At 33.3% G+C, this 26549-nt stretch overlaps 1 protein-coding gene and 2 long non-coding RNA genes across 4 annotated transcripts; 2 read left to right on the top strand and 1 right to left on the bottom strand.

Moving 5' to 3' along the window:
* Window positions 1-1183: 1183 nt before the first annotated feature.
* On the bottom strand, window positions 1184-25149 carry LOC126917543 (uncharacterized). Of its 2 annotated transcripts, none has more exons than XM_050724491.1 (7): window positions 24285-25149; window positions 21631-21929; window positions 19960-20223; window positions 10330-10616; window positions 9964-10185; window positions 9336-9623; window positions 1184-2630 (listed from the first exon to the last, which is right to left on the bottom strand). In XM_050724491.1, exons 2-7 carry the CDS (start codon window positions 21923-21925, stop codon window positions 2481-2483), a joined length of 1506 nt encoding a protein of 501 aa, XP_050580448.1. In that variant the 5' UTR covers window positions 21926-21929; window positions 24285-25149; the 3' UTR covers window positions 1184-2480. The 2 variants fall into 2 exon arrangements, with proteins under 2 accessions (XP_050580448.1, XP_050580447.1); XM_050724490.1 differs by having other exon boundaries at window positions 19750-20223; window positions 24285-25147.
* Window positions 11350-14459, top strand: LOC126917556 (uncharacterized). The gene is made up of 2 exons (XR_007710987.1): window positions 11350-11720; window positions 12342-14459. It is a non-coding gene; the product is annotated as an uncharacterized LOC126917556 (long non-coding RNA).
* Window positions 21831-22991, top strand: LOC126917555 (uncharacterized). The gene is made up of 3 exons (XR_007710986.1): window positions 21831-21943; window positions 22530-22826; window positions 22895-22991. It is a non-coding gene; the product is annotated as an uncharacterized LOC126917555 (long non-coding RNA).
* Window positions 25150-26549: the final 1400 nt, after the last annotated feature.

Below are 26549 nucleotides of genomic sequence, written 5' to 3'. Positions count from 1 at the left end.
ATTTTATCTAACAGAATAGCAAAAGTATACTGTTCTATTTGCAGGTAATCGAAGTTTTAGAATTTTTATATAAAATATGAAACACCTATTTTCACCATTATGAGATGGTTGATTCGTAAATGTTATACAAGATTTCAACAAATTATCGACAAATCAAAGGAATTGAATGATTTTGAAATTTAAGATTATCTTATTATTATTATCTTATTGTTACGTGATTTGTTCCGCTCGCTTTTTTGTACTCGAATCAGTAATAATCTTGTTTACAGTTTTTATAACTATAAAGAAGGTAAATAAGCTAGATTGCAGATGTATGTTTTTTGACAGATAATTTCTTCTTCTAATTTGAGTAAACAGCTAAATTTAATTATCTACGTTACGTTACAACGATGACGTAAATATTTCGCTTATGTCTTTTTTAAATTCCTAACAAATTATCAAATAGAAAGATAGTAGATGAAATATTAATAAACCGAATTGTAATAAAATTCTATCAGAACTTCGATCGTAAGAAAGGCAATTTTATTTACTAGAATTAATTTTATTAAAGACGTCAATTTAAAGATTTACAGCAAGCGGTATTTTTGAGACGTAACTTTCTTTTGCAGCAAATTCTTAAACAAACTATTTCATTCAATAATCACTACGTTAACAAAGTATCATTTGTATTTAATCAATAACGGCGGTACGCGATTATGCATACCATAAACGAAGAAAATGAGATAATCTAAAATTAGAACCCCCTGCTCTCAATCGAAGCAGAAACCAAATCAGCGAGTAAATTGTATTTAGTTAAATTTTAATATTTGTGCGTTAGTTATTCACCAAAAGTAGACATTGTGGAATAATTTTAAGTCCCTTTGTTCAAATATCCTACGTTTGTCATTTTTTAATATGTTTACATATTAAATACATGTGTCACGAATGTCATAAAATATTAATAACATTCTGCGATAAAACTAGTCACTTCTATTTCTAGTTCAAACTGCATAAAAAAAGGTATGGAATATAATCAAAACAGAAATCACTTGTGTCTTTTGTATGTCATCATTTCCTTACTTTAAAATGAATAAATATGATAAAACAAAATAATATATATGATTTTGTATTGATAATCCTTCTAGAATCTATAAATTTGTCTTTGACAGAGTTGTTGTTTTAGATAAATTAGAATTCAACAGTGTAAATCTACTTAAAGTACTTTATTGATATATAAATATTGATAGAGTATTATTAAAACGGTATAAAAAAAATTGACTTATTCATTTTACAATGAATCTTTTTATAAATGTAAGCTCAATTGTCTTAAGTATCGGGTAACATAAAACAATAGGTATAAATGCAGATTACATCGATATCGCAGCATGAAAATGTTTCAGACTTTGCGAATGATTCATAGAAATTACTAGAAATAAATAAATAAATTAATAGCGAATATTGGTCTAGAATGAAAATGCATAACTCTTTCAAAACCAGTTTATCCTTCGTTCTTTCTTACAAAAATTGCTATTAAAATTAGGTGAAGGAAGGATAAACAGTTTGCTATTTGTTGACTCTTAAAATTCCCAGTGTTTAAAGTAAAAAAAGAGAAACGAATAAATTGTACCTTTAAAGATATAAACCAGTGATATAAAACTGTAACATTAAATCCTCAAACCATATTTAAGTCAAAACACAAGATCTGAGTAATAGAAATTTGTCAGTTTTTAGATAATAATAATGGAAAGCGAAAAGCTACGAAAGTACGTTAATTTTGCCACAACTCCACGCTCTTCCACATACGGTTTATCAATATCTATCATCGTTCAATTAATCAAACTATTATCTATAACGAACATCATGAATTCTATCAATGACGCACGAAGCATAACAAATACGTATACCGAGATATTTAGAGAGCCAATCGAGAATTGAAATGCATTCATCGACACTCTAATTTTTTTAACAACATTTCAACCAATAAATTTGGCTACTCTTCTATGTAACATACTCCATCAACTAATTTATTCAAAACGATTCAGAATCAAATACTTAAATTCTTATCCAATGAAAGCATCCAATTCTCGCGATTCGAAGCTAACGAAATTACAGAAGATTCTCTTTAGATTCGAGAAACAAACAGCCATAAAATCAAACGCAAATACCATAAAGAGAAGACTGCTCTCGTGAATAGTAATTTACAGACTGTGGATTTTTGTGCATTTCTGATAAAAATTTAAAAATACAAAAATCCACAGAATGCGTACAATATACAAGAATATATAACATATACTAAGTATGAATGATCATAGTTTTTAATAGACGAAACATATTACTATTATTACCATTACTAGGTATCATTTCTTTAGATCCTTCTTGGCAAAAATATGAAATTGCGTAAAAATTCGTCTAATAATTTAAGAAAGAAAGAAAAAGAGAGAAGTCTGCTTTAATGGTGGATGATGGTTTTCATTAAGACCAACGATGATGCGAAGGAAGATTTAAGCGGCGGCGACTGCAACAGGTGGAGGTCGAAGCATCGACCTCGTGGCTGATGATAATTTTTCCGAGACTAAATGAGCGATGTGCGATGATCTTTTCCAGACGAATTCGCGCGTTCTGTCGTGATCGTCCGCGCTCTCCACTCGCACCTAATTAACAAATAACATCGAGATTAACAAATTGTTTAAGTAATCGTCGCAATAATAAGTTAATAAGTTCGAGTTAACTTCAGTGTCTTCAGATCTAAACCTTCGATGGTGACGATATTAGATTGCATCAGTTTGCAGAATTTACAGATGAAATATCTATTTTTTTTTTTTTTTTAATCGTTTATAAAATATCAGTTACCTTTGACAATTTGAGTATTTTTAGTTCAGTGTGTAATTGGTTTCAAATTGGAAGAAATGAAGAATTTACATATTACGGGATCATCGTATAATCGATGCATCTTTCTTTTGGTTTTCGTCATTTACGATCCTCTTCGTTGATTGAAACGGCAACGAGGATGAAACGTAAAAATTAGAGAAACTCTATCTTCCGACAATTTCTCAAACTTTCCATCTCTCTCATCTATCGAACACCTTATTCTCTTTCATAAGATATTTCCTATAGAAATAAAAAACTACAATATTTATGAGACGATCTGGAATCTGCGTGCGAGACGTGCTTTCTTTCGAAACTGAATTCATTAAATTTCGTGCTGTCGTCGACTGGTGCACGGCAGATTAAAGAAGGAGAAATTTTCTGTAACACACGTGAATTAAATGCTAACAACGTTATCGAACGTAATTCTTTCGAATGTGGATAATGGATCGTAAAAATTGTTGGCAGTTTTAAATTTAGTATGTCAACAGGCTTATGTAAATGTTAAGACAATTCAACAAGTTGGTTGGTGAAATCCAAGGCTGATGATTGTTCATCAAACAATGAACGAAAAGAGGAAGTTGGAAGAATGCCATTAACGATAATTACTTGTAAATTAACTAATCCACGACCAACAGCAAGAAAAATAGCGCCTCGGACGATGGTAAGCCATTTTATTATTCGTCGTTTGATATTTTAATATAATTAAAAGAAAGGAACTTAGGTGGGAAATTGTTTTATCCATTGAACATCGTAACTCTATACTTTGTACGTTTTACACATTTTTTCATATTACGTGGATTCCGTGAATTTTTCCACTATCAGATTTCCTGCAGATGCGTGAAAATTTGTAATCCCATGGTAATAAGAGAAGAAAGTGAAAAATAGAAGGATGAGAAAGTAAAGAAAATGGAAAAAGGAATAGAGAAGCAAGTGAAAGGTAAGAAAAAGAAAAGATAAGATAGTAGCGGTATAAGTATAATTATACTTATTTCTATTTGACATTATGCTTATTGACAGGATTAGAGTTACTTATTAGATCACATATTAGAAAGAGAAAAGCGTAAAAAACAAGGAAAAGAACTAAAAAACAAGGTAAAGAAAATGAAAAATATAAAGGATACCGGAAAAGTTGAAAACAATAGGAAAGGTAGAGAAGAATGGATAAGTAATGACAAACAAATGAAAAAGTAAAGAAAGTCGAGAAATGGATCCACGCGAGTCAAATGGCAAACAAAAGCTTAAACGAGATAGTCATCAAATAAAAGATAAATGGGAGATAGTCATCAGACATAGACTTTTAAGGCAGTTTTTTTACTCGTGACAAAACTCGTGATATTATACAATATTCAGAAACGTGTTTGAGAGATAGCGATGGAGATGTAGTTGTTAAAGAGGCAATGCTTGATAAAGGTAAACGTGCAAAACACGTGCCAAAAGCACTGTTTCGTTTGAAGAAGATAATAATCGTTTGGTGATCGTCTGCAGAATGGCATTACCGTCTCTTACAGACAAGGATTATAATTACCTCATAAAAAGAAACCTATTGTAAACTAGATAAGATGCATATGAAATTGATAAAGCAACAATCCGCACTAGTCACACAATTGGAAATTAATTCTATTGTTCATAAAGTAACGTTTAAGAACAATTACGTAATCACGTGTAGATATTAATAATATATAACGGTAATTAGATCAACAATTATATTAACAATATTATATAGTAAATATAGTAAACTATACTATTGTACTAGCTTACTATATTAATATAGCGAATAAAACTTAACTTTTCAATTTAGTGAATGATAATAAAATGTAATAAATTGTAATGTTTAACTTAACTGTTAATTAACTGCTTAAATTATATTCTAATATGTATGAGATTGCTATTCAGCCACGATTTAAATAGAAAATATAAGAATATTTGTTCTGCTGGCATAAAGACATGATTAATGCATAATTGACAAAAAATATTGTGAGATATTCCCCGAAACACTGAACTTAGAATGTCACGTGTAATAGATAACCTTTGGGTAGATATAATACTGTATATGTTACTATAATCCCATTGGTATGACAGAAAGTAAATTTATTATTCATAATTTATTTTAATAAGATGCTGACGGCAGACAGTTGACAGCGATCGTGAAAGTAGCTTAGAAGGCTTGCAAGGACTTTCTCAATGTAATCATCGAAATGATTAAGTTATGTAAGAAAGTGACAACATTCGAAGATATAAATTTTTAATCGGACGAAGCTGGAATGAATGAGGCAACAGGTCGAACGATGACATTCCGTAGTATATTTTGTTCAACGCGTTTCTGTACTTCTGATCTAATATTATTATTTAATATTGACGAGATATTGCTTTGTAATGTTTAATATTAATTATTTGATATCTAACGTTACTTTATAACCCATATATAATTTATATTTATTATATTTATTTTTTCCCCGGAAGCAAAGCGTCTTGTGAAAAATTGTTATTCTATATCTTTGATCTATTTTCGATCGACATAGCGTAAGAGAAGACCGACGATGTGTCTTTTAATTTTGTCTCATAGCGTGTCTCACTTTTACGGATATAGAATTGAAACCGATAAAAGGTTGATTCTATCGTGTAATAAATTTTTTGTTGATCTTTCCTCGCTTTAGCGAGTGGCCTGTGCGACAGTAAAATATTCAACCAAGGCGAATGCATTATTAATTTTTTGTATGGAAATTCTCGACGAATAAGAACTCAGTGGCGTGACACGTATCTGATAATCTGAGAGGCCGAAGAATTGATCCACCTCTGCTTATTCGTGATCGAGGTCAATGCTCATTTACGACCATTGTATCAAACGAATTTTCATCTCTAACTTGAATTTTAAATTATAAATTATTGAATATTAATTTAAAATAGATATATTCGATGAAATTTATCAACTTATATCTTTTTCAATATCTTATAACTGTTTCTTTTCATATATTTCACAAGTAATTAATCGAGCTTTTAGTAAGTTTAAATAATGCTTAAATAATACCTAATATATTATAATTTGTAATGAAGAACGTTTAAAAGATTTCACAGCGAAATCAATTTACGTGGAAAGAGAATAGGAGTGATTAAATAACACAGAGCATAATGGTTTAACTATAATACCTACGCAAGTAACTTTTCCAAGTATTCCGCCATTTAATATAATCAAGCGTAAACGACTGTAAGGGAAAATCGAATACCAAAATGGAAAACTTTAATATCAACTTCTTATATCTAAGCAGATAATTCGATCGATAGTCCGATATTTAAAATGGCATTTATCTAAATTCTGATTCAGCTATGTAAATATCGATAAACTGTACTTATTCGCTTACTCGTTTATTCGTAATCATAACAATGATATAAAAAAAAAAAGGCGAATACGATAAGAATGAAATATAACGAATGATTTGAAATCAACACAATCTACAGTTAACGATATCATAAGTACTTGTTCGATTGCTAATTTCCGATTAACTGTTAAGAGTCCACTACTTGCGTTGTGGTCCAACTACCAAGGTCCTTGAAATTCGATTGTTTAATCAAACGAATGTTTAATCATCTGAAACATTATCACTTATCGAAAGAAACCACATGTCCCTAATATTTATCGATTTTGACATATGATGTTGAGGCTTCCTATTAGAACATGTCACGATGCATGCATTTGATCCTTAGATTTCATGATATACTTTATAATGTACGTAGTTCGGCAAATTGGCAAATCGGCATCAGTAGCAACTTGTATCGATGCGAAAATCAGAAATCTGCCTTAATCGATGAGCAACGCTCAACTGGAACACAGATTTCACCGTGTAGAGGATGACACGGATCCTAGACTCTCGTCATTGTATTCTGTTCCTTAATCTTCGGGCAAATCTTATCCAATAGACGTTGAAAAGCAGAATCATCCATACGCAAATGATTTCTATGATTCATTCGTCTGGAGTTCTTTTAATAACGCGAAATTGGAACATCCGTTTCCCTCGATTAACCATCTTTTTGTCTATTTCTCTTTAGTCTCTAGGTCTTCATTTTTTATAATCAGCGCCTATTATAGTAATATATTTATATTATAGTAATCCTATTATAGTAATACTGCAGTTAGAAGATAATCAGACATTGTGGAAGACGCGCTCCGATGTTGGTATCTCTCCAAAAATTCAGAAGAATTCAGAAGAATAACGCGGAACTAAACTGAGACTGATGCAGACCTTATGAAACCTAAGTAGAAGCTCATGCGTCGTCAAACACGTTTCAACGCGCATAGAAACCTTCGTCGTTTGAATAATCAATGGAACAAGTCACAAAGTCCGATTATTACGTGTCTTAATCTTGATTCGACTCAACGAAGATAATTTTACAAATTTGAAAACGGTAGGTTCACTGTCGTATTTTTAAACGAATACTATTGTTACAGCGCAAGATCATAAAACCATAAGTTAGAAATATTATAACGTTAAGCTATAGACGACCGTTTATAACGGGGGAGACCGCAACGACGCGGATGTTAGGAATTAGCATAACTTTTCTTCCTTTCCTTGAACTCGGTGCGCTTTATTATCTTATTGCCTGCGAACCGTTAAACCCGGTGCAAACGAGCGGTTTGCGACGACATCACCGCCGCGAGGCAGTTTGCTGCTGCGTTTTAGGTGCCGTTGTACACGAAGGGTCGCTTCATAGACGCATGTTAGACGCATTGATGCTGTAGCTAAGTATACATCGAAAGACAATTGTTTGCAGATACGTGTTAATAAGCAGTCGGTCAGTATTTGCCTTTCGTGAAAAATCCATAGAAAGGCAGATGCTAATTAGGTGCGACATGTATCTGCGGATAATTGTTCGTAGCAAGTGTAGACTTAGCTTGAGAATACGCTCCCATGCAGTGGTCATCGCAAAGTAATATACAACTGTCCAGGAAACAACAGCGAACCGTTTTCGTCGTGACAAGATGTATTTTACGCTTCGTGGATTGAACATCGGCGTAGACGCATCGTCATATTCAATAAAACGCTTCTATGAAGAGGCAAAGCTTCGTGGAAATCGTGGGCAGTGAGTTTAAAACGCGGTAGGAAATTGCTGCGGCGAAAACGTTACAGCAAACCGCTAAGAATTGCGTCCCGTACGAACTTCTTAATATAAATTGACGTTACACCTCTCTGAGAAATGAGATGGTTATAATCATAATTGAATTACGGATTTTTATGCATTTACGTGACATTTGAAATATACATATAAAACAAAAATTGAAGAAATATCCAGAATATTATATTTGTCATGGTTTTCGATAGATAAGACAAATCTCTGTTTAATCTCTGTTCTGTTTCTTTAGTTGCCACCATAAAAATATAAAACACCGTGGTCTAATTGTAACTTTCATTTTTAAGTGTAATTGTTATTAATTTAAAGCTTTGATATTATAAAAGAATGATGTCTTTTGAAATCCCAACATGTTTCAACCTTTTCAAACTTTTATCCATACAAAGTGTTTGGTAATAATTGAAACCCAACAGAATCCTATCACTGCTGAGAATATGTCGATTCACGATCCATAAATTCTTGGGAATTTGCCGTATTCAAGCGCGTGATATTTAAACGTCGCATCATTCGAATGGAGTATGCCTCTGCCGTCAATATAAAGTGAAATTAACATTCCATGTAACCATGTAAATGTAGAAGGCAGAAAAATTGACGCAAACGTTGCGAAAAGTTGAAGACATTAGTGAAGTATTTATGATGTGAGATAAAGAGCATTAGATGATCCAACGTATAAACAGAATGTAATTCAAAACAATTCACTCTGATAGTAAAAATACACAACCCATAAAGAATTACAGATATCATGGTCAAATATTGTTGAAGTCTTGAGTTATCATCAAATACAAAATTATGTTTTACTTTAAGAAAATTGACTTTAGATTCAATGTTGACGAAGTATATTCTACCATCTAGCTAGAAGATTCTTGGTGTTTTAATGACCGATTAACTTAATTAAAAGGGTCATTGTCCTATGTACATTTGTTGATATAAAAAAAATATTATGAGGAGAACGTAATGTGCGATTATGAAATTGGTAGATGAAAAGCAACCAGGACCAGATGGCAAATGTACATATAAATAGTTTTGTTCAGCTGTATCTACTTAAAAATTCCGCGATAAGGTTTACGTAATGGAATAGTTAAAAAGTGGCGAGAGGAAAAAACCAGTTGAAAAATCGCAGATGACCATGTAATTTGTATGAAAAGAATTTTAGAAATGAGCAAATCATGAGATCGCTTTTTAAATATAAATTATATATAAAAAGATATTCTGTTTTACCAATAAACAACAAAATTTTCTGTTTAAATTCACTAGTCTCCTAATAATAAAAAATTGAATGCATTTTTTCAAATACGCTAAAGCACAAAGAGTTAAAAACGTAAGATTGATTATTCTTTTAGTAATAATTAAGGTTATTTGCTAGTTACCTGTTTAGGTTGCAGAACACGGATGGAATTGAGGGTAGCTGCACCACCATGAAGAACTCGAAGACTCAGTTTACCCGACATTTCGGCAGTGGTAGCAGTCGCGCTTCTCAATTCCTTCTTTGCAGCTCTACCAAATTCCTTTTCAACCTTTAGTATCAAAGGACCAAGAGTAAATCTCGTTTTGATCATGGTGTGATCGCTCATCATGTTCACAGACACGTCTCCGGATCTTTGTAGGCTCGCGAGTCCGTAAAGTGTGGCTCTCGCCTTTGGTTTATTTTTCTTTGTCTGGAAATTGATAAGAAATGTTATTTGATTTTATTCATCGTAAAAGTTATTTCCTAGACTTTTAAATACACCTGTACGCGTGCATATACAAGAAAATGAACTATTATATCTTCTGCAAAGCAACTTTGCAAGAGAATTGAAAATAATATTTTATAAAAAAGAAAAAGAAATCGGATCACTTGTGTACACAGCGAATGTAGAACAAAAAATTACAAAATTGGTGTTACAAGGAGCAGAATTAACGACTGAATTTTAAGTACATTGAACTAATTAAGATAACAGTATTTTACTACAAAATTATATAACATTTGCATTAACGTTAATCGAGTATGATTGTTACCTTATTTTTATTATTGCTAGTCTGTTTCGTTTTGTTCTTCGTTCCACCGCGAGTTTTATTTGATTTTTTGCTGTTCGAATTAGATACTCGTTTGTTTGTAGATTTTGTAGTTGTCTCCACGTTCGATCTACTTGATACTTGAAGTTCAGATACGATAGTAGTTGCTTCCTTTTCAACGGTAGCAGCTGACATAGTCGTGTTTTCAACGGCCTCCAGAGTTTTCTATAAACGAATTCGAATTGGTCAGTTTAAAATTTATTTTAAAACCAATGATTAAATTTTCAACAACAGGATTCTGTTTTAGTAAATATGATTTCTTTCAAATGAAAATGTTGCTTTTAATAGCATAATTCAAGTTTATTATACCTGTGTGTTTTCAGGAACTTCCTCGATAATTTTCTCTGTGGTCACCGAAACTACTGCCATATTGCTCTTCTTTATTCCAGTCTTGCTATTGTTCTTCTTCGTCTTGCTTTTGCTCTTCTGTTTACCGGACTTTGATTTGGCATTCGCGTTGGACAATTTCACCGTCACTGGGTCATAATTGCTACGTAAGATTTTATTAATTCTTCCTAAGATGTTGTCCACGAAACGATTGTATTTCGCCACGTAAATCGCTGATACGTCGTTGCTTGGTTCCGACTGCATCATTCCTGAAATTTATCAATTTATTGTCTAATTTTTGTCTAATTTTCATTTCTCTTCAGAAACATCTACTGAAACTCGGGACGGAGAATGTTCAATTTATTAACGTACAATTTAGCGATCCACGATTTAAGTATTCTTCTTATTATTCCAATTTATTATTCGTATTTAAAGTCTTGAAATTGAAAAATCCGCGTTGTATAAAAATTTATTTTTAATATTTAAATATTTATTTAACATTTATAACGCTTCTTAAATATTTGCATTTTTATTTATTAACATTTATATGTTACTTAGATTTTGATTTCGAATAGTCAATCAAGAAGGAATCATCATCATACGAGAGCTTCTAACAATGTCCATAATCGAATTAAAAGTCCAGCTTTCAACGTCTGCCAGGTTATCGACCACAATGGCGATTCAATGTCAACGACCCATTTTCTACGATCAACTTGTAACAAGCATTCACACATACTTTCAGCCATTTAGTAAATAATGCAACGAATTTGAAATTCGAAGAGTACGTCGTAACACTTCCCCGTAATTTAGAATTTCAAATTATTGCGAATCGATTTCACACCTATCCGTATATCGGACAATTACCAGATCAATTTATCCAAAGTGAAATCGCGTTAACGATCGCGTTTCTTGGCAGCGAGCTAATGCAATTTAATGGTCGAGCATCGGGGCATTCAAATTGCCGCGCATTTGTTTTCTAAGATAGTGGCTAGCGTTAAGCTATGCGATGAATCGACACGAGAAAAAAACTTCCGTGTGGCGACCTCGATGAATTAAGTTCGTAAGAAAGAGCGACAATGTTAACGGTATATCGGAATCCTCCTGCGGAGCTGAACTGGTCTTCGATCTGGGCCACGACCTGCTTCCTACTCACCTACAGATCTATCTAGCCAGCGCGTGCAACCATATGGACAAAAATTCCTCGTGTCTATCTAAAAACTCTCCCCGGTTGTTGATCCTATTCCAGCCACTTTCTTCCGGACGGTTGATCATTCGCGAGGATCCAAATACTCAGATCGCGGCCGATTAGAAATAGACGCGACGTGAGGTTTCATTCAGCGAAATTCCGTGTCGAGTATTTTTATAAATATCGAGTAAGTGTATTTTATTTGTAGGTTATGTTGACTTGCGACATACGTTGTATGTTACCAATAAGAGCTTCGTGCTTTTACATTTATTGCAATATATGTAATTTATGTTAGGACTTAATGCATCTCCTATACCAATGTATCAATAATAACATTAATTATTTATTATTAACAAATTTGAAATGTGCAGAAAAGTTCAATCTACTTAAACCTGTTCCAAATGGAGAACTTGTAAATCTATGAAAACCTCAGTACTCTCTAGAAACAAAATTCAATCTCACGAAAAATGGAACAAATTCTAATAACAAACTCTAAAGCTCCCCGAAAAGATCGAAGAACAAGTAACAATCGGACCAAAGAAGCTCCTCTCAATTTGAAAAATCCCGAGCTCTTCCAATTAAATTTCGTCACAGTCTACTAAAAAAAAAATCTCGATTCAATTAAACTTCTAACGTCTAAATTAGAAAATTATAAATTAAACAATTAAAAATTAAATTAAAAAAATTTGAAGTCCCCAAAAGATGCAAAAGCAAAATTTAATTCAACAGAACAAAAACTTGAAACTTAATTAAGCCCCGTTAGATTGAAAAGATTCAAAAGAGATGCGATGTCAATGGTCGATTGCAGCTGATTGGGAATGCGAGAAGAAAATAGAATGACGTGGCCGGTGATCGGGGACGAGAGACAGCCATGACTTTGGGTGTGGGTCAGGGTCATGGACGAGAGAACTCTTTCGCACCGCCACGCACGCTTACGCTTAACGTACTCTGGGTCAGTGGCCTCGTTCTGTTTTGGACCGAGTGCTTGGTGAAAGCCGAGAAAAAATTTCAACCCGGTCACACCTTTATTGGATCTGGCCTCTCAGCCGGAGTCCTGTAGAAAGTTAATTGGCCCCGACCAGCTTCGTTTAATTAAAATTTTTGACGCGTCACAACGTACCGCTTCTTTCGTTACGATTCGTTTCGTTTCGCGTCTATCATTCGCATTCTTCTTCGTCGATTAATTCGAATGAAATTAATCGAAGCCGAATCGAACGATCGTTCCACGAGGAAATTTAATTCGTATACTGTGTATGGAAATTCGTATTTTTTAAATACTTCGGTAACCAGTATTATACTTTGTCTGCTTTGTATATGTATGTATATATACAGGATGTCCGAAAAAGTCGGGACAAAACTTATGTTATGTGTAAATGAGGTCACGTAGGTGAAAGAAGTTCGTACAAACTCATGTTCGAAAATACTTCATCGAGGAGTTATAAGCGTTCGAAGAATTTTTATTAATTTTTTTGTCAGTTATAAGATATGTTTGCAATTTCTTTCTTCTGTAAGAACGCAGGCTTCCATTCGTCGAATAATGGAATTTCGAATAATTCTGCTGTTATGAAAATAATAGTAAATGCATTTGCGTCTATCTGCGATTTTGTGTAACTAGTCGTAAGAACAACTTTCACGGAAATCTTTGAACGCTCGCAACTCTTCAATAAATGAGCATTCTTGGACATAAAGTTCATATGAACCTTTTTACTCAGCTGGCCTCATTAACGCGTAATTAATAAATCTTGTCCTGACCTTCTCAGATACCTTGTATAGTTTGGTGTATTATAAATACTGTGCATTTTTGCACCTTTAAATTTCCTATAAACATACAAACATATAAACATTCGGAATTTATTACTTAGAAAATAAAGATGCGCTTAATTACATACGCCTCGTTTATTCAGTATAGTAATTGAGCGCTATTTTGTTGGTTGATGATGATAATTACGTTGGAAAACTTTTTATAATTTTTAAAGATTAATGTTTAGTTCTGTTATGTTTAGTTTGTTAATGTTTAGTTTGAAGTTTTTAATTAAATTCCTTTTAATCTTTTCATTGCTTAATTCGATTCAATTCCGTTTTAATTAATGTTTTTCTTTAGCTGAATTTTTTCATTAAATTCTTTTTAAATTGCATATTGCTTATTTATATCTTCCAGCTTAGTTACATTTGTTAATTAAATTCTTTCTATTTCGTCTAGGAGAGGACGCTGTGCTTTTATAAACGAAATGTAATTTTCTGAAATTAAATTCCTTTTAATTAAATTCCTAAATCAAGCTAATGCTTGTGTTTTTTGTTGGGAATTTTTCATATATTGTAAATTATAAATAAATGAAAGGTGATTAACGTAACGTGAAAAATGTATCGCTCCAGGAAATGGTTCTCGAGAGTAGTTTGAATTATTAATGTATCATTAAACCAAAGTAAATGAACTAAATAATTTTAATTTTAATTTTACGAAGTTTCAAATTTAGACAGCATTAAGAAAGATGATTGTAATTTCTAACGCTAATTGTAAGAGAATCTCTCATTTTTCTAGAAGATCCTTATTCAAAACTCTCGACCAACATCTTTAATAAGAAATTCTTTCATTTTCCTAAAATGTAAAAAGTATCAAGCTATCCTACTTTTATTTCATTAAATAAATTATATTAAATAATTACACGTGTATATGGGAAATAATCTACTAATAATTATCCAATGTGCCATGAATGTTTAAACACACTGCTTGCAAATAAATACACGTACAAGCATGATATACCTATAATTATATAATATGCTTATATTAATTGCGCTCTAACTACAACCTTTCACTTAGAAAAAGAAAGACGATTGATATTCGTTCCGTAATTATATTTAACATTAACCTGTTCTGTAATAACGTTACTATGTGCACATAATAAATATTTAATATTATGCCATCTAATTGATCTACTATTTATGCATTGCTCTACAGATACCATGATTTTACACGTACTACTACTAGAAGGTAAATTTCTACTACGAAAAGAAAAGGAAAAAGCGGGAAGGGAAAATTAACATACATTGTACGTTCAATACTCAATCTAGCACTATAAAGTGTTATGTGCTAACTTCACCGTGCACGTAATAGGTAGATGTAATTTCTAACATTACATTATACTGTGCATTGTTCTGGTGATGCTGTGCTTTGGTACAAACTAGAAAAGGTGAGGAATGCGTGTAAAAAGGCCCGAAGTTTCGTGCTACTGTCCAGTAATACGTGACCGTCGGTCGTCATAAAGCCGTCCACCAAACACGTGCATCTACTCGTCAAGGATAAGGCAAAGAAATTGCAAGCAAGGGGTACATTAAATAGTTCTACGAACGAGTGACAAGACAAGCAAAGGATTCCTAAGTAAAAGGAAAAGCTTCCGGCAACGATCATTAACCCTTTTAAGAGCAATTAGTTATAACTATAATATCAATTGCAATTGCACTAATTAAAAGGCAAATTATATGGTCAAACGTGATTCGTCTTCTTACTGTATTTTATAAATAAATACTAAACATTTGGTAATATAAATATTTAATAATACTACATATACACTATGATCATGTGTATAGAAAATTTTGGACGTTGCATGGTTTTTTACCTATTTTTAATTTTTGAATTCATATGTTATTATTATTATCTTTCTTAGGAAATCTAAAAATTGTTCTATCTTTTTTAATAGATCGATTTTACTACGTATTCTCGATGCACCGTGTAATTTCATCCAAGATATTATTTTAGCTTCACTATTTTAAATAATATTTATAGAAAAATTGATAACCTAAGCCCAACCTAACCTCTTTTATACCTATCATTTCTAAATAAAATTATATTTTATCTAAAAGCTTTATAGACTATAAATATTAATAAATACTATCTGAAGTATCAAACTCCAAGAAATTGAATAATTGTCCAATAATAGTAATTCAATGAAAAGATTCAATAATTCAAAACTATAATAAAAATAAAGAAAATAATTGCTCCAAAGGGTTAACCGAGCTAAGTGACACAGCACATCACGTATTAAATGAAGAAAGTAGCTCTAAACGATTAATATCGGAGATTATTCATAATTAGAACGGTGTATCATGACGTGGAAAAACAAAACGAATAGTCGCTCCTCTTCTCGTTTTTCCCTCGATTAACGAGGGAAAGAGGAAAAGAGAGGTTATCCTCTGGATCACGATTAACCTGGACAAATACACGGAACTGGTTTGAACACGGACGATTGGTGACAGAAATAAAAAGGCGAGACACACAATTTATTTTGTTGTTTTTTTCTAAAAACAATAAGTTATCTGTATTTTTGCAATCCAGAACGGACAATATTTCTGTACAAGCTTCTTTTCAAACAGAATTGTTACAAGTCCTGCGCGATAAACAACACCGTTTTTCGGCCACAATTTTATTTTACAAATACATATTTTCTCTTTTTTGTTCCTTACATTATTTGAATTAAAATAATTTTAATAAAAGATTATATTTATAATGGAGACTTAAATTATAAGATAAATTTGATTTGAATCCCAATTGTTTATATATAGAGGAAAAAAGAAAGTTCATTCATTGAGAATAAATGTTGAAAAATTGAAAGAAATCTAGCGTTAAAAAATTGAAGTGGCCAATTGCGGTATTGCTTACTCAGCGAATAAATGACATCGTTCACTTTACGGCTCTCTTTCTCTCATTCTTACGTAAAGATATACGGATTCTCTCCTTTACTCCTCGTTCGATCGTTAGTCGATAAACGAGTAAAAAAAGGAAAAGAAATACGTGACGTGAGGTCACCAAGCTAAGATATTTTCAAATGATACCTATTCCTTCACATCGCCAAAGTACCTTTTTCCCTTCATTCTATGTCGATCAATAAATATCCAAATTTCTATTGTACAATTTATGTTTTCCGTAAAAAAGAAATCTTTTCTCGCACATAATTATTCAACATCATAAAACGTCTCGCTTTTTCTACAATCCTAAAGTTCACATGAATTAATATAATATAGACTGAAAGACAAATAAATATAATAAATATGAGAAGGAAGCATAAATACAGCTTTAGAATCACATAATTCACGGAACGCTCTACTGTGTTGCAAATAATTGGAAGTGCGAAATATTTTTTTCTTTTATTGGAAACAGTTGGAAGAAAGAAAGAAAGAAAAGGAAAGAAATGCAGGTACAGATCGAAAGGTACTTTGAATTCCTCGTTCCGTTGCTTTCTTGCTATCAACAGCTTCGTTCAACAGCGCTTACACGAGTTTCGAATGTTTTTTTATTAAAAATAAATGTTTTTGTTTCTATTAATTAATGTTAATTACGACTTCCTATAATCGTTATCACGCGAATATTTGTCTATCAGAGGTTTCTACTTTATTTGTAATAACGTTATCGATCATTGTTTTGACATAAATGTTAGGTTTTTGAATGTGTATTAGAGGAACACTTGCAATTGTTATAGGGAATTAAAGGTCTATGTACATATGTTCTTAATATACTTAAGTATCGATATAATAATATGTTTTTAAATCTGTAGCCTCTAATTTACAGTATATATATAAATACTACTGTGTCTGTGTAGATTTACTCACGTGCTTAATTCACGAATATTAATTCTTTTACTCTGTAATGAGTGCTAATTATTTACTGTTTTAATGTTATATCTGGACTTAATATTATACACAATTTATATTCAGTAACCCTGTAATTCAGCATTAAAGTCGATATGAAAAGTGAACTTTGATGTATACAGGTTACTTTTGGTGTACGTCAATCGAGTAGCTATTAAAATAGGCAGAGAAAAGATAAATATGTATGATAAGTGCCGATAAAATATCGCGTATATAATTACTGGATATTTAAAGTAGACAGTTAAAATAATAAGTAATGAAAAAGCTAACAAGCAACGTATTTATAGATCTCTTTTCAAATGAAGATTAAAGATGAGGTTAGGACTGAAAGGTTAAGGTTAAATTATGCTAGAAGTGTCACTCGATTGATATATAAATAGTATATCAAGAAAGATTCAAACAGAATAAATAGTGATAATAAGAACTTGAATCAACGATCAGTGTCAGTAATTACAAATATTATAGAACTTTCCTATCTACTGTTTCAATCGCGCTTTCACGTGACTGCAAAACATTCCCACCGCGCTATTAATGATTTCTTGACGTATTGTCAGCAGATGCAATAGCCTAACGTCATACGCGTCTACATCATTAACCTCGTTTCACCTATCATTAGAAGAAGAAAAAGAGTGAATGCAGTATAGCAAATATTGAAAAGACAGCCTATCTTAGGTAATTTTTGCTATAACTGTCATTTCATTATTAGTTACTGTTGTTAACCACTTATTGTATCTACTATCTATAGTGATGCTTGAAACCTGAAATTCACTCCCCATGAATACAGAAGTCTCATCGTATACATATATTTTGTATCTACTTCTAATTTTCTATCTTAGGCTTCCTACTTCACCCCGATTTTTTACCTAATTTACTTTTCTCAATTGCGCGAATTAAAAAAATATAAATCTATGTACTTAAATGCAGATATTGAAGTTTTTAATTATATACGTGTATATTAAAAACACGAATTTTATATTCTCTAATACATTTTACAGATATTTCTTCAAAACACATTCAAAACCCTAATCTTTAATTAAAATGCTTATGTACATTCCATCTCTTATAATTCGCACGGTGTTACTGGCTTAACAGTTAGAATTGAATACCGTAAACGGAAATCGTGTAAGCTCCGTTGGAACAACCGAAGAACGCGTGGTTGGGAGTTACGAGAAGGTATCAGGATGTTACGTATTGACTTACCATGCTGTTCGACCACGTGCGAATCGCTTCGAGTAGAGGTATCCACGTTAATAAATAGAATAAATATACTACCGCTACTTCTACTAATCTAGTGTTACATGTCTACCACTACAACTGGGCGTTTCAATGATTTTCAAGTGAATTCTCAAATCGAAAGCAACAAGTAGTTAGTCAAGACAAAAAAAGGAATCTTCGACGATCGATTTTAATTACTTTTTAACGATCGACCAAAATTTTCTTAAGCGTTGACGCTTTTATTTTTTGGAAGAAAATTTCAGAAACTAGTGTCAAGAAAAATTCATTGTGGCAGAAATGAAATAATATGTCGAACAGCATCGGTGGAGCTTTGCCTTTTTATGAACGAGTGCGCAAGCTCTAGTGGTCGTCAGATTTTAGGCTAGCTTTTGCTTAGATTACTTTTCTTCTTCTAAAGACTGTAGAGAATAATTAAATCTGATTAAATGGACAAGAGTAAAGTGGATCACATGTAAAGGAATTTTAATTTTGAATGAATTACTTTTAACCGTTTATATGTTTCTATATGTTTATGTTTTATGCAAGTGCTGCTTGAAAATGTGTCTTGGTGAATAGGGTCCTTGGATTGGTGTCTCGTTTTTCTTGAACTTTGCAATTGTGTAGAACTTCTATGAAGTTTTGGAGCTTGTTACTTTTGTTTTAAAAAAGAACCTTTATATGTACATATATGGTTATTTATATTTTTCGTAGGGAATATTTAAACACGTGCACATAAAAAGAAACTAAATGCTTGAACTTTTCATCTATAATATTCTAAAATTGTCCCATATAAAATTAACCCTGAATTAAAACTAGGAAATTCATACTACATAAATTGAAAAATGTTACGGATATTATTTTTTCAAATTACACTTGGAATTTGCTATTGTATATATCATCTCTTTACGAGAAATAAATCTATAAAAGTAAGTCAGCTATTCTTCAAGAAATTCAATACTAATCATGTACTTGCAGGTAAAAATAAGCACAGTTGGTTTCTGAGAGATTCGTACAAATCAAAATAATTTAATCCACGAAGTTCCCATCACGAGACAACATTCCCAAATACCCTCTTCCAAGACAAACAAAATAATAGTACACCTAACCTCAAAGCAAAAGTCTGACCTAGAACATCCACACGACCCATAGAAAGCATCGACCGTTTCGCAACGGCGCGAAGAGTCGAATAATTAATGAATTGAGCGCGTGATTGTCAGGAATCGTTGTACGTGACTTGCCACTCGTTTCCCTCCTCCCTGGTTAAACGACAGCCTTCGAGGAAGGGGATGTAGCACGCGTGCGAGATTTACGCGCGTGTTTACGCCCTGTACTGTGTTTCTTGCTCTTTCCCTTGAACTCACGTGCTTGCCTGGCGCCAGCGATGTCGGCGATGCTGTCCTCGTCATCCTCATCGTCCTCGTCGTCCTCGTCCTCGTCATCGTCGTCCTCGGCGTATACCAGATCGACGTCGTCCTCGTCGTCCTCGTCGTCCTCGTCATCATCGTCCTCGGTATCTGCCTCGTTCGTTGATACGGCTGGGACGTGGACAGGATTTGACACGGATTCCGCACCTTCGAGCCCGGTTTCGTGGATACCGGATACGGCTTGCCCCTCTCCCACTGCGTTTCCTTCGTCTTCCTCGACGGCTGTCGGCTCGCTATCCACGGCTGTGCTCTCCGCAGCGGTTTCTGCTGCATGCTCCGCTTCCGCGGCGGCGGCGTTCAAATCGGCTTCGACAGCCGCCGGAAGTGCAGGCGCTATTGGCGCCGCCACTACTGGCGCCACTGGTTCTACAGGGGTGGCTTCGTCGTCGTCGTCATCGTCGTCCTCTTCACCTGCAATTCATGGTTTGTTGGTTATAGAAGCTGTCTTTCACGTGTCTTTCCGATTACTTATTTCTGTTTAAATTGTGTTCCTTTGGAACTCGTGAATATTGCACATGATAATTTTATTGCAATTGGTAACATTAGTAATTTTATATTAGTAATTAGTATTTTTTTCTTTAAATGTCTTAGATTTTATGTTAAACAAGATGATCAAATGACTAGCAAAGTTATTACTGTTATGCAAAAGAATTTATCAATATTAATAACTTGTAATTTATGAATTGTAAAATTTTGCTAATACTATCATTGAATTGTGCAAGGGTATCCTGATAATTGGATGGAATATTTTTTAGGGTTATTTTTTATTTAATTAAGGATTAGAGTGTTTAATAAAATTTTCTTATTTCTAGAATTCTTTGCAGTATACCAAAAATGAACTAAAATTTTAATCAAAACCAGCAAATGGATTAGCAAATAAAATTAGCAATGGATTATAAACTTGTTGAAATATTATGTGTAATACTGTATATAGTACATATATATAATATGTATAAGTATTATGTATAATACTATATATAGTACAATAACTGTCGTTTTCTCCATCTTCAATGATCGTGTAACGAAAAATGTTGGCAGTTGCGACTTATCTTTTCGTATGTGGGTCGATATAAAAGAAGTAGCGCGTAGAAATTCTTTTCGAACTGGAGTCGCCGTCGATTTATGTTAATTCGGGCGAGTTTGAAGTATCTTGTACCGTTACAGCTACGTGAACGCACCAGAATTTCCGTCGGACATGTCGCTAACCCGAAGTTTAATGTTTGCGTAACGGCTGGCACATTCGCACCGCGATCCTTCCCATTGTTCGATTCAACGAAATCTTATTGACGGATCTCCGATAACCATACGAAGAAAGCAAAAGCCATTAAATGGACTAATCGGCCAGTGAACTGGAATTCTATAATTAACTTGAGCTCGTTATAATTAAATATCACGAACCATACTTTAAAAATGAAATTTCGCTATCAAATAAACCAATGTGATTATTAAATTCCTGGCACATTTTTATAGGTTCCGAATCATGTTTTTGAAGTCTTGAAAGTAAAATTCAGCAAAATCTTTTATGGTGATTTGCTCCCGAAAAAATGACGAAACATTCCTTAATATAGAAATTTCAAGCGTGCTACTTTTATAACGGTATAATTTCTATTCTAGAAATACTTCTTTAAATTATTTTTATCACTAATAAAAAATTTGCATATTCAAATTATTCTAAATGTGGTTTTTCTATGATTCGTGGATCAGACTATATTTATATTTTGTATTGACTATATAAGTAAATATTTCAATTATATCGATTATACTGTCCTTTCAATTAATTCTTATTCTCAAATTGCGAACGAAGAGAACGGGACCTACCTAATATATCCTCGATGAAACGTTCGAAATAATCGGAAGCATCGTCGTCGTCGTCGTCGTCGTCGTCGTCATCGTCGTCATCATCGTCGTCACCCGTGATATCGAAGTCGACGTCGTCGTCGTCATCGTCGTCATCGTCATCGTCTTCGCTGACTGCTGCTGGCTGCTGCGTCGCCTGTCTTCCGGTTGCAACCTGATTCGACGTAGAAGTCGCCGCTGAGATTTTTGGCAGCGGCGATGCGGTTCCGATTGCCGCCAGGCAGCACAATACTCCCAACGCTATCACCAACTTCATTTTTCTGGAAAACGAAAAGTACATTTTTTAATAATTCCTTCCATTACAATTTTGTTTATGTTTTTTAAAATAATTCTTATATTCTTAAATAATCTTTCATTTGATTATTCGTAAATAATAATTAGCAAAGTATTATCAAAACAAGGTAGTTTTTGTTCTTCGAATTTTCTGTTAGTTTGAAGATTGTTTCTAACAAAATGTTTAATTTATATTTTTTCTTTCTTCGAAGTTCTATTTATGTAGAAACAAGAACCTTTGTGTAGAGACAACGAGAAGGAAATATTTCACTTATTCCTGGATACGGTGGGGAGATAAAAGAATCCTGCCAGCACGTAGGAAATTTTTTAAGTTTCCATCTGTTCGATATTGTGGTAAACGGGGTCACGTTCAAATTGCAAATTGCTGTTGCTTGATAAACCGCGTTCTAGATATCCGAATGCATTTATTCCACTTATTTCATACTCTATTCTGCTTCGACCTTAACTTCTTCTATAAAAAGATCTAAATAAAAGTATAAGGATTGTATGAATCTATTAACTTAATTAACTAAGAACTAAATTCCTAATTACATTTTCAAGTCTGAAGAAAATAATATTTTTTACAGAAAACTAATTGAGGAAAGTAATTAAGAAGAAAATATCAGATTAATCGATTAATGAAAGTAGAGATTTTACAATAGATTACTGTCGTTACAATTCTATTTATCCTCGTAAGAATGCAAGCATCGTTGCATAATATACGAAGATGTTGTTAACTGAATTACGAGAATAAGAGAAGAACGTAACCACGAGAAACACAATTTTCCCAGGACCAACAAAGAGTTTCATTTGACACTGGAGTTATTCTGACCTTCGACTGGCGACATCAAGATTCCCATGCAGTCGTATTCTCACGGCTAACGGTAGGCAAATAAACGTTACTTGGCCATCGTTCAAAGAAACGCATTCTATTATCTTTTTCCGGGAATAGAGAAATCAAAAGGATAAGGGAAGAAACCAGGAAATTCACGACTAATTCTCTTAATGTGAAAATGAAGAAAGTAAACAGGGAAATAAAAATACAAGGTCACGAAAAATTCATGACTGATGTTTGATATTCGAAGAAACGCATCGATCTTTCTTCGAGGATAAAGAAAGAGAGAAGAAAAATAAGAAGAAACGAGGTGCTCGTATACGTATAATATAATTCGACGTTCCATTATCTTTCTCCAAAAAGAAATGAGAAAAAAGAGGAACACGAAATTCACGAGAAATTCATCATTAAAAAGTGCATCCATTTGTTTCAAACAGAAAGAAACAAAAAGAAGAAAACTGAGAGAACGAATACCATCAAAAATTTGCTTACTATGTACGTGATAGATATGCAAGATTAAGCTTTCATTGGAAGTTTACACGAATGTTCTAGTTATTATTTATAGCTATTTTAGTTATTCATGATTGCGGATAATGCAGTCCCTCTTATATTAATCCATAGGAAGTATCGTTTCTTTACATTAGATATCTTGGGTGCAAATAAGCTATCGATATCAATCTTCATTTTGTATAATTGTTTGTCATTGCTCTACTAACTTTATCAATATATATTTTAGAGAAATCCCTATCATAATGAATCTCATTCAAGAATTCAAAGAAAATTCCCCATTTAAAAAAAAAAGCCCAGAGGAACCATGCACTGCTTATTAGATAATAATCTAATACCGAACCAAACTCCTGTTATATGTACTTCTAAAATCGAAGTAACTTCCTCATCTTCGTCCCTAAATCGCGTTAGCGCAATGGATCGTATTCAAGTTCCGATTGACAAAATGTGAAAGATATAATAAATAAGCTATGGATGTTTACGCGTTTATGAAAAACATTAATCTATAAAAAATGTACAAAATGCACGTAGTATGCAAAAATATTGCGAAAAGTGAAGTTATCATAAGATTTAGACGTTGAAACGGATCTCTGTTTAAGTTCTACTTGCTTAGTTAGATGCAGAAAAATACAAATTTCGATAAAAATCCATAGCTGAACAGTAGAAGAACCCCTATGCGATAACAACTAATATTGGTTCGCAAACTATCACAACGAGTTACCGAGGTTACCACATGACAAGAGCTAAGCCACTATCGTTGCACACAGCATCACTGCTAAGATTCTCTCGAAACTCGATTAGTAGAATCTTCGATCCGTGACATTATACGTATACATCCACCGATGGAACCGAATCCGTTTCGATCGTCGAAAAAGGGTAACTGCGCCACGTTTGCCCACTTGCTCCACGAATTTCCACGGACGTCCACGAATCGAAGAAGAGGGTTGAAGATTAGAACTCCGATAAGGGAGGTTCGTTAAGCTGACTTCCTTCGACTCACCTCACTTCCCGCTTCTTTTTTCGTTGTTCGACGAAGGATAATAGTTCCTATTCAAGCGAAGAGTATGTGTCCAGGTCGTTGAACGACGCGAGTTCTTCGTGATATCCACCGAGCGACCCGGTGAGAGTGTTAAAACAGACGAGGCGGCTTGCAACGACCCTTTTATACCGGGCTCACCTCTCCACCTCCTTCGTTCTCGTTCGCCGTCCTCTTTCCTTGGCGACGACATGGTGTGTATTACACCTTCTTCGTGTGTTCTCTCCACGTGGCTCTCGTTGCGTTTTCTCCCTTTCTTGAGAACGTGCATTGTGCCGTTGAGTAAAAGGATCGGGCCGAGGCGTGCACCGACTTTACTACGCTGCGAAAACATCCAGAACGTTTCCCATCCAGTGAATACCCGGAGCTGCAAGGCTATTTTCCTTGGATTTCGTTTGAATCGTCGTTCCTCGATAAATCATTTTCGTTGCAATCGAAGGGTTGGGTGGATTGGTTTTTCTTTTGTTTCCGTTGGTTTCTAGAAAAGTTTAGTGTCAATGTTTATTGAAAAAGATTCCCGTAAATTTTCTATAATAAAATTATCCAGAAGGTTTATTTGGGCAAGATTTGATTTGATTAGAATTAGGAATTTATAATATGGTATTGAATTTGTAATACAGTAGGATGATCGCGGAAAATCTTTCGTAGCTTTTAAATGAAAGATATTTTGCTCTTTAACCCTTGAAAGACTAGTGAGAGAATACGTTCCAAAGTAGTTTTTAGGAAGGCTATTACAATTTTGCTATCATGACATAAGGTGGTCATCAAAAAAAATCTGCCTTAAGACAGTATTTTTTCTCAGGATCTAAGCAATTTGATAAGTTGAGGAGAAGGATTCGGTTTGGTAAAATTAACGAACAATATAATTTATTGCTTCTGTAACATAAATTAAATCTTAACGTTGTACGATTAAATTTAATTTAAATTATATATTTAAATTATAGGTGCAATTAATTACTCCCTATCGGTAATTAATCACTTTTATCACAAACGAGGTACAACCTCGTCTGTGCTTTTATCGAGCTTCTTGGATGCTGTGATCCATTTATACTTTTACCATTCTCGGACAATTTAATTGCCAAGCAAAGCACAGGATTTCTTGGATATTAATAACCGTATGAAGGCTAACTCGCAATTTACACAGACCTATAAAATTGCAAAATTACGTTGATGACTGATTCGGAATTATTTTCATCTGTAAAAATTCCAAGTCGTTCACTTTACAGTATTTAATAAATCTCTGCAGTGTATCGTTGCACTTCTATCAAATTCGATAAACGACAATAAATTACAAAATGACAAATTATAAAATTAATTTGACTAGTTGAAAGAATTTCAGACTAAGGAACATCTTTCCAACAAAATCAATCATTGTAGTATCTTTATAACTTTTCTTTTTTAGCTAATCCATCATCGAAGTTACGAGCGCTACAAAAAAATTGAGCTTCAATGGACCTAAAATTTTTTCATTCAGCATTCATCCGTCATATTTAGTGAAAGTATTTCTCTCGTTTGCTATTCTCAGCTTCCACTTCTCACCTTCTACGTATATAGGATGTTTCAAAGAAAGAGTCGAAGACTTTAAAAGTACAAAAATTAGTGGAAAATTTACTAATTTGTTATTTAATTGTCTAAACGCTATTGTCTCCCTATTAGTTCGGAGATGGAAGATTCTACTATAACAAATATTTTATAATATAAATCTCATATTCTTATGTACAGAACTAAAGAAGTGGAACTTACATAAAAATTCGTTTCATCCATCAAAAATTATAAAGAGTATCCTACTACGAATGTTTTATGTATATATTTTTATAATACAATCTGTGAATTTCGTTATCACTAAATTTATCATAAAAGCATAAATACCCGCGATATAGAAATTACTACATATAAATTCTTAAGCTTTCAGATGTCCAACTTTTAACTCTCTCTAACACTTTCTTCCATTTTCTCCGTCTCCGTTTCCGGTTTCATTTTCTCAGGGTGTTTCCAATTTTCGAAAGAAGCGGTAATAACAGATTAAATCGAAAGTATAGAATGGCATGCGAATGATGCGAATTTTCAACGAACGAAAAATCCGGAATTCCACTCGAGGACGGGTTGGTCATCGGAGCGATCGTATAACTGTAAATACTAGACAGTTTCCTCTTTCAGTCTAACCACTGATAGATCATACTCCTAGCATTCGTTTAGAACCGAACGCTTCAAGCGATTCGACATTTTTGT

Source organism: Bombus affinis, chromosome 6, assembly GCF_024516045.1.
Source record: "Bombus affinis isolate iyBomAffi1 chromosome 6, iyBomAffi1.2, whole genome shotgun sequence".
Lineage (NCBI taxonomy): Eukaryota > Metazoa > Arthropoda > Insecta > Hymenoptera > Apidae > Bombus > Bombus affinis.
Note: the sequence above shows the minus strand (reverse complement) of the source record. Positions and strands in the feature narration are given on the sequence as shown.

What these genes read in the sequence shown, in the direction of transcription:
- LOC126917543 (XM_050724490.1), bottom strand. Translation starts at nt 21,925, where the DNA reads ATGAAGTTGGTGATAGCGTTGGGAGTATTGTGCTGCCTGGCGGCAATC. An exon ending in TTTCATCGAGGATATATTAG is followed by an intron (nt 20,224 to 21,630) that starts GTAGGTCCCGTT and finishes CATGAATTGCAG; the next exon opens with GTGAAGAGGACGACGATGAC. An exon ending in AAGTTCCTGAAAACACACAG is followed by an intron (nt 10,186 to 10,329) that starts GTATAATAAACT and finishes ATTCGTTTATAG; the next exon opens with AAAACTCTGGAGGCCGTTGA.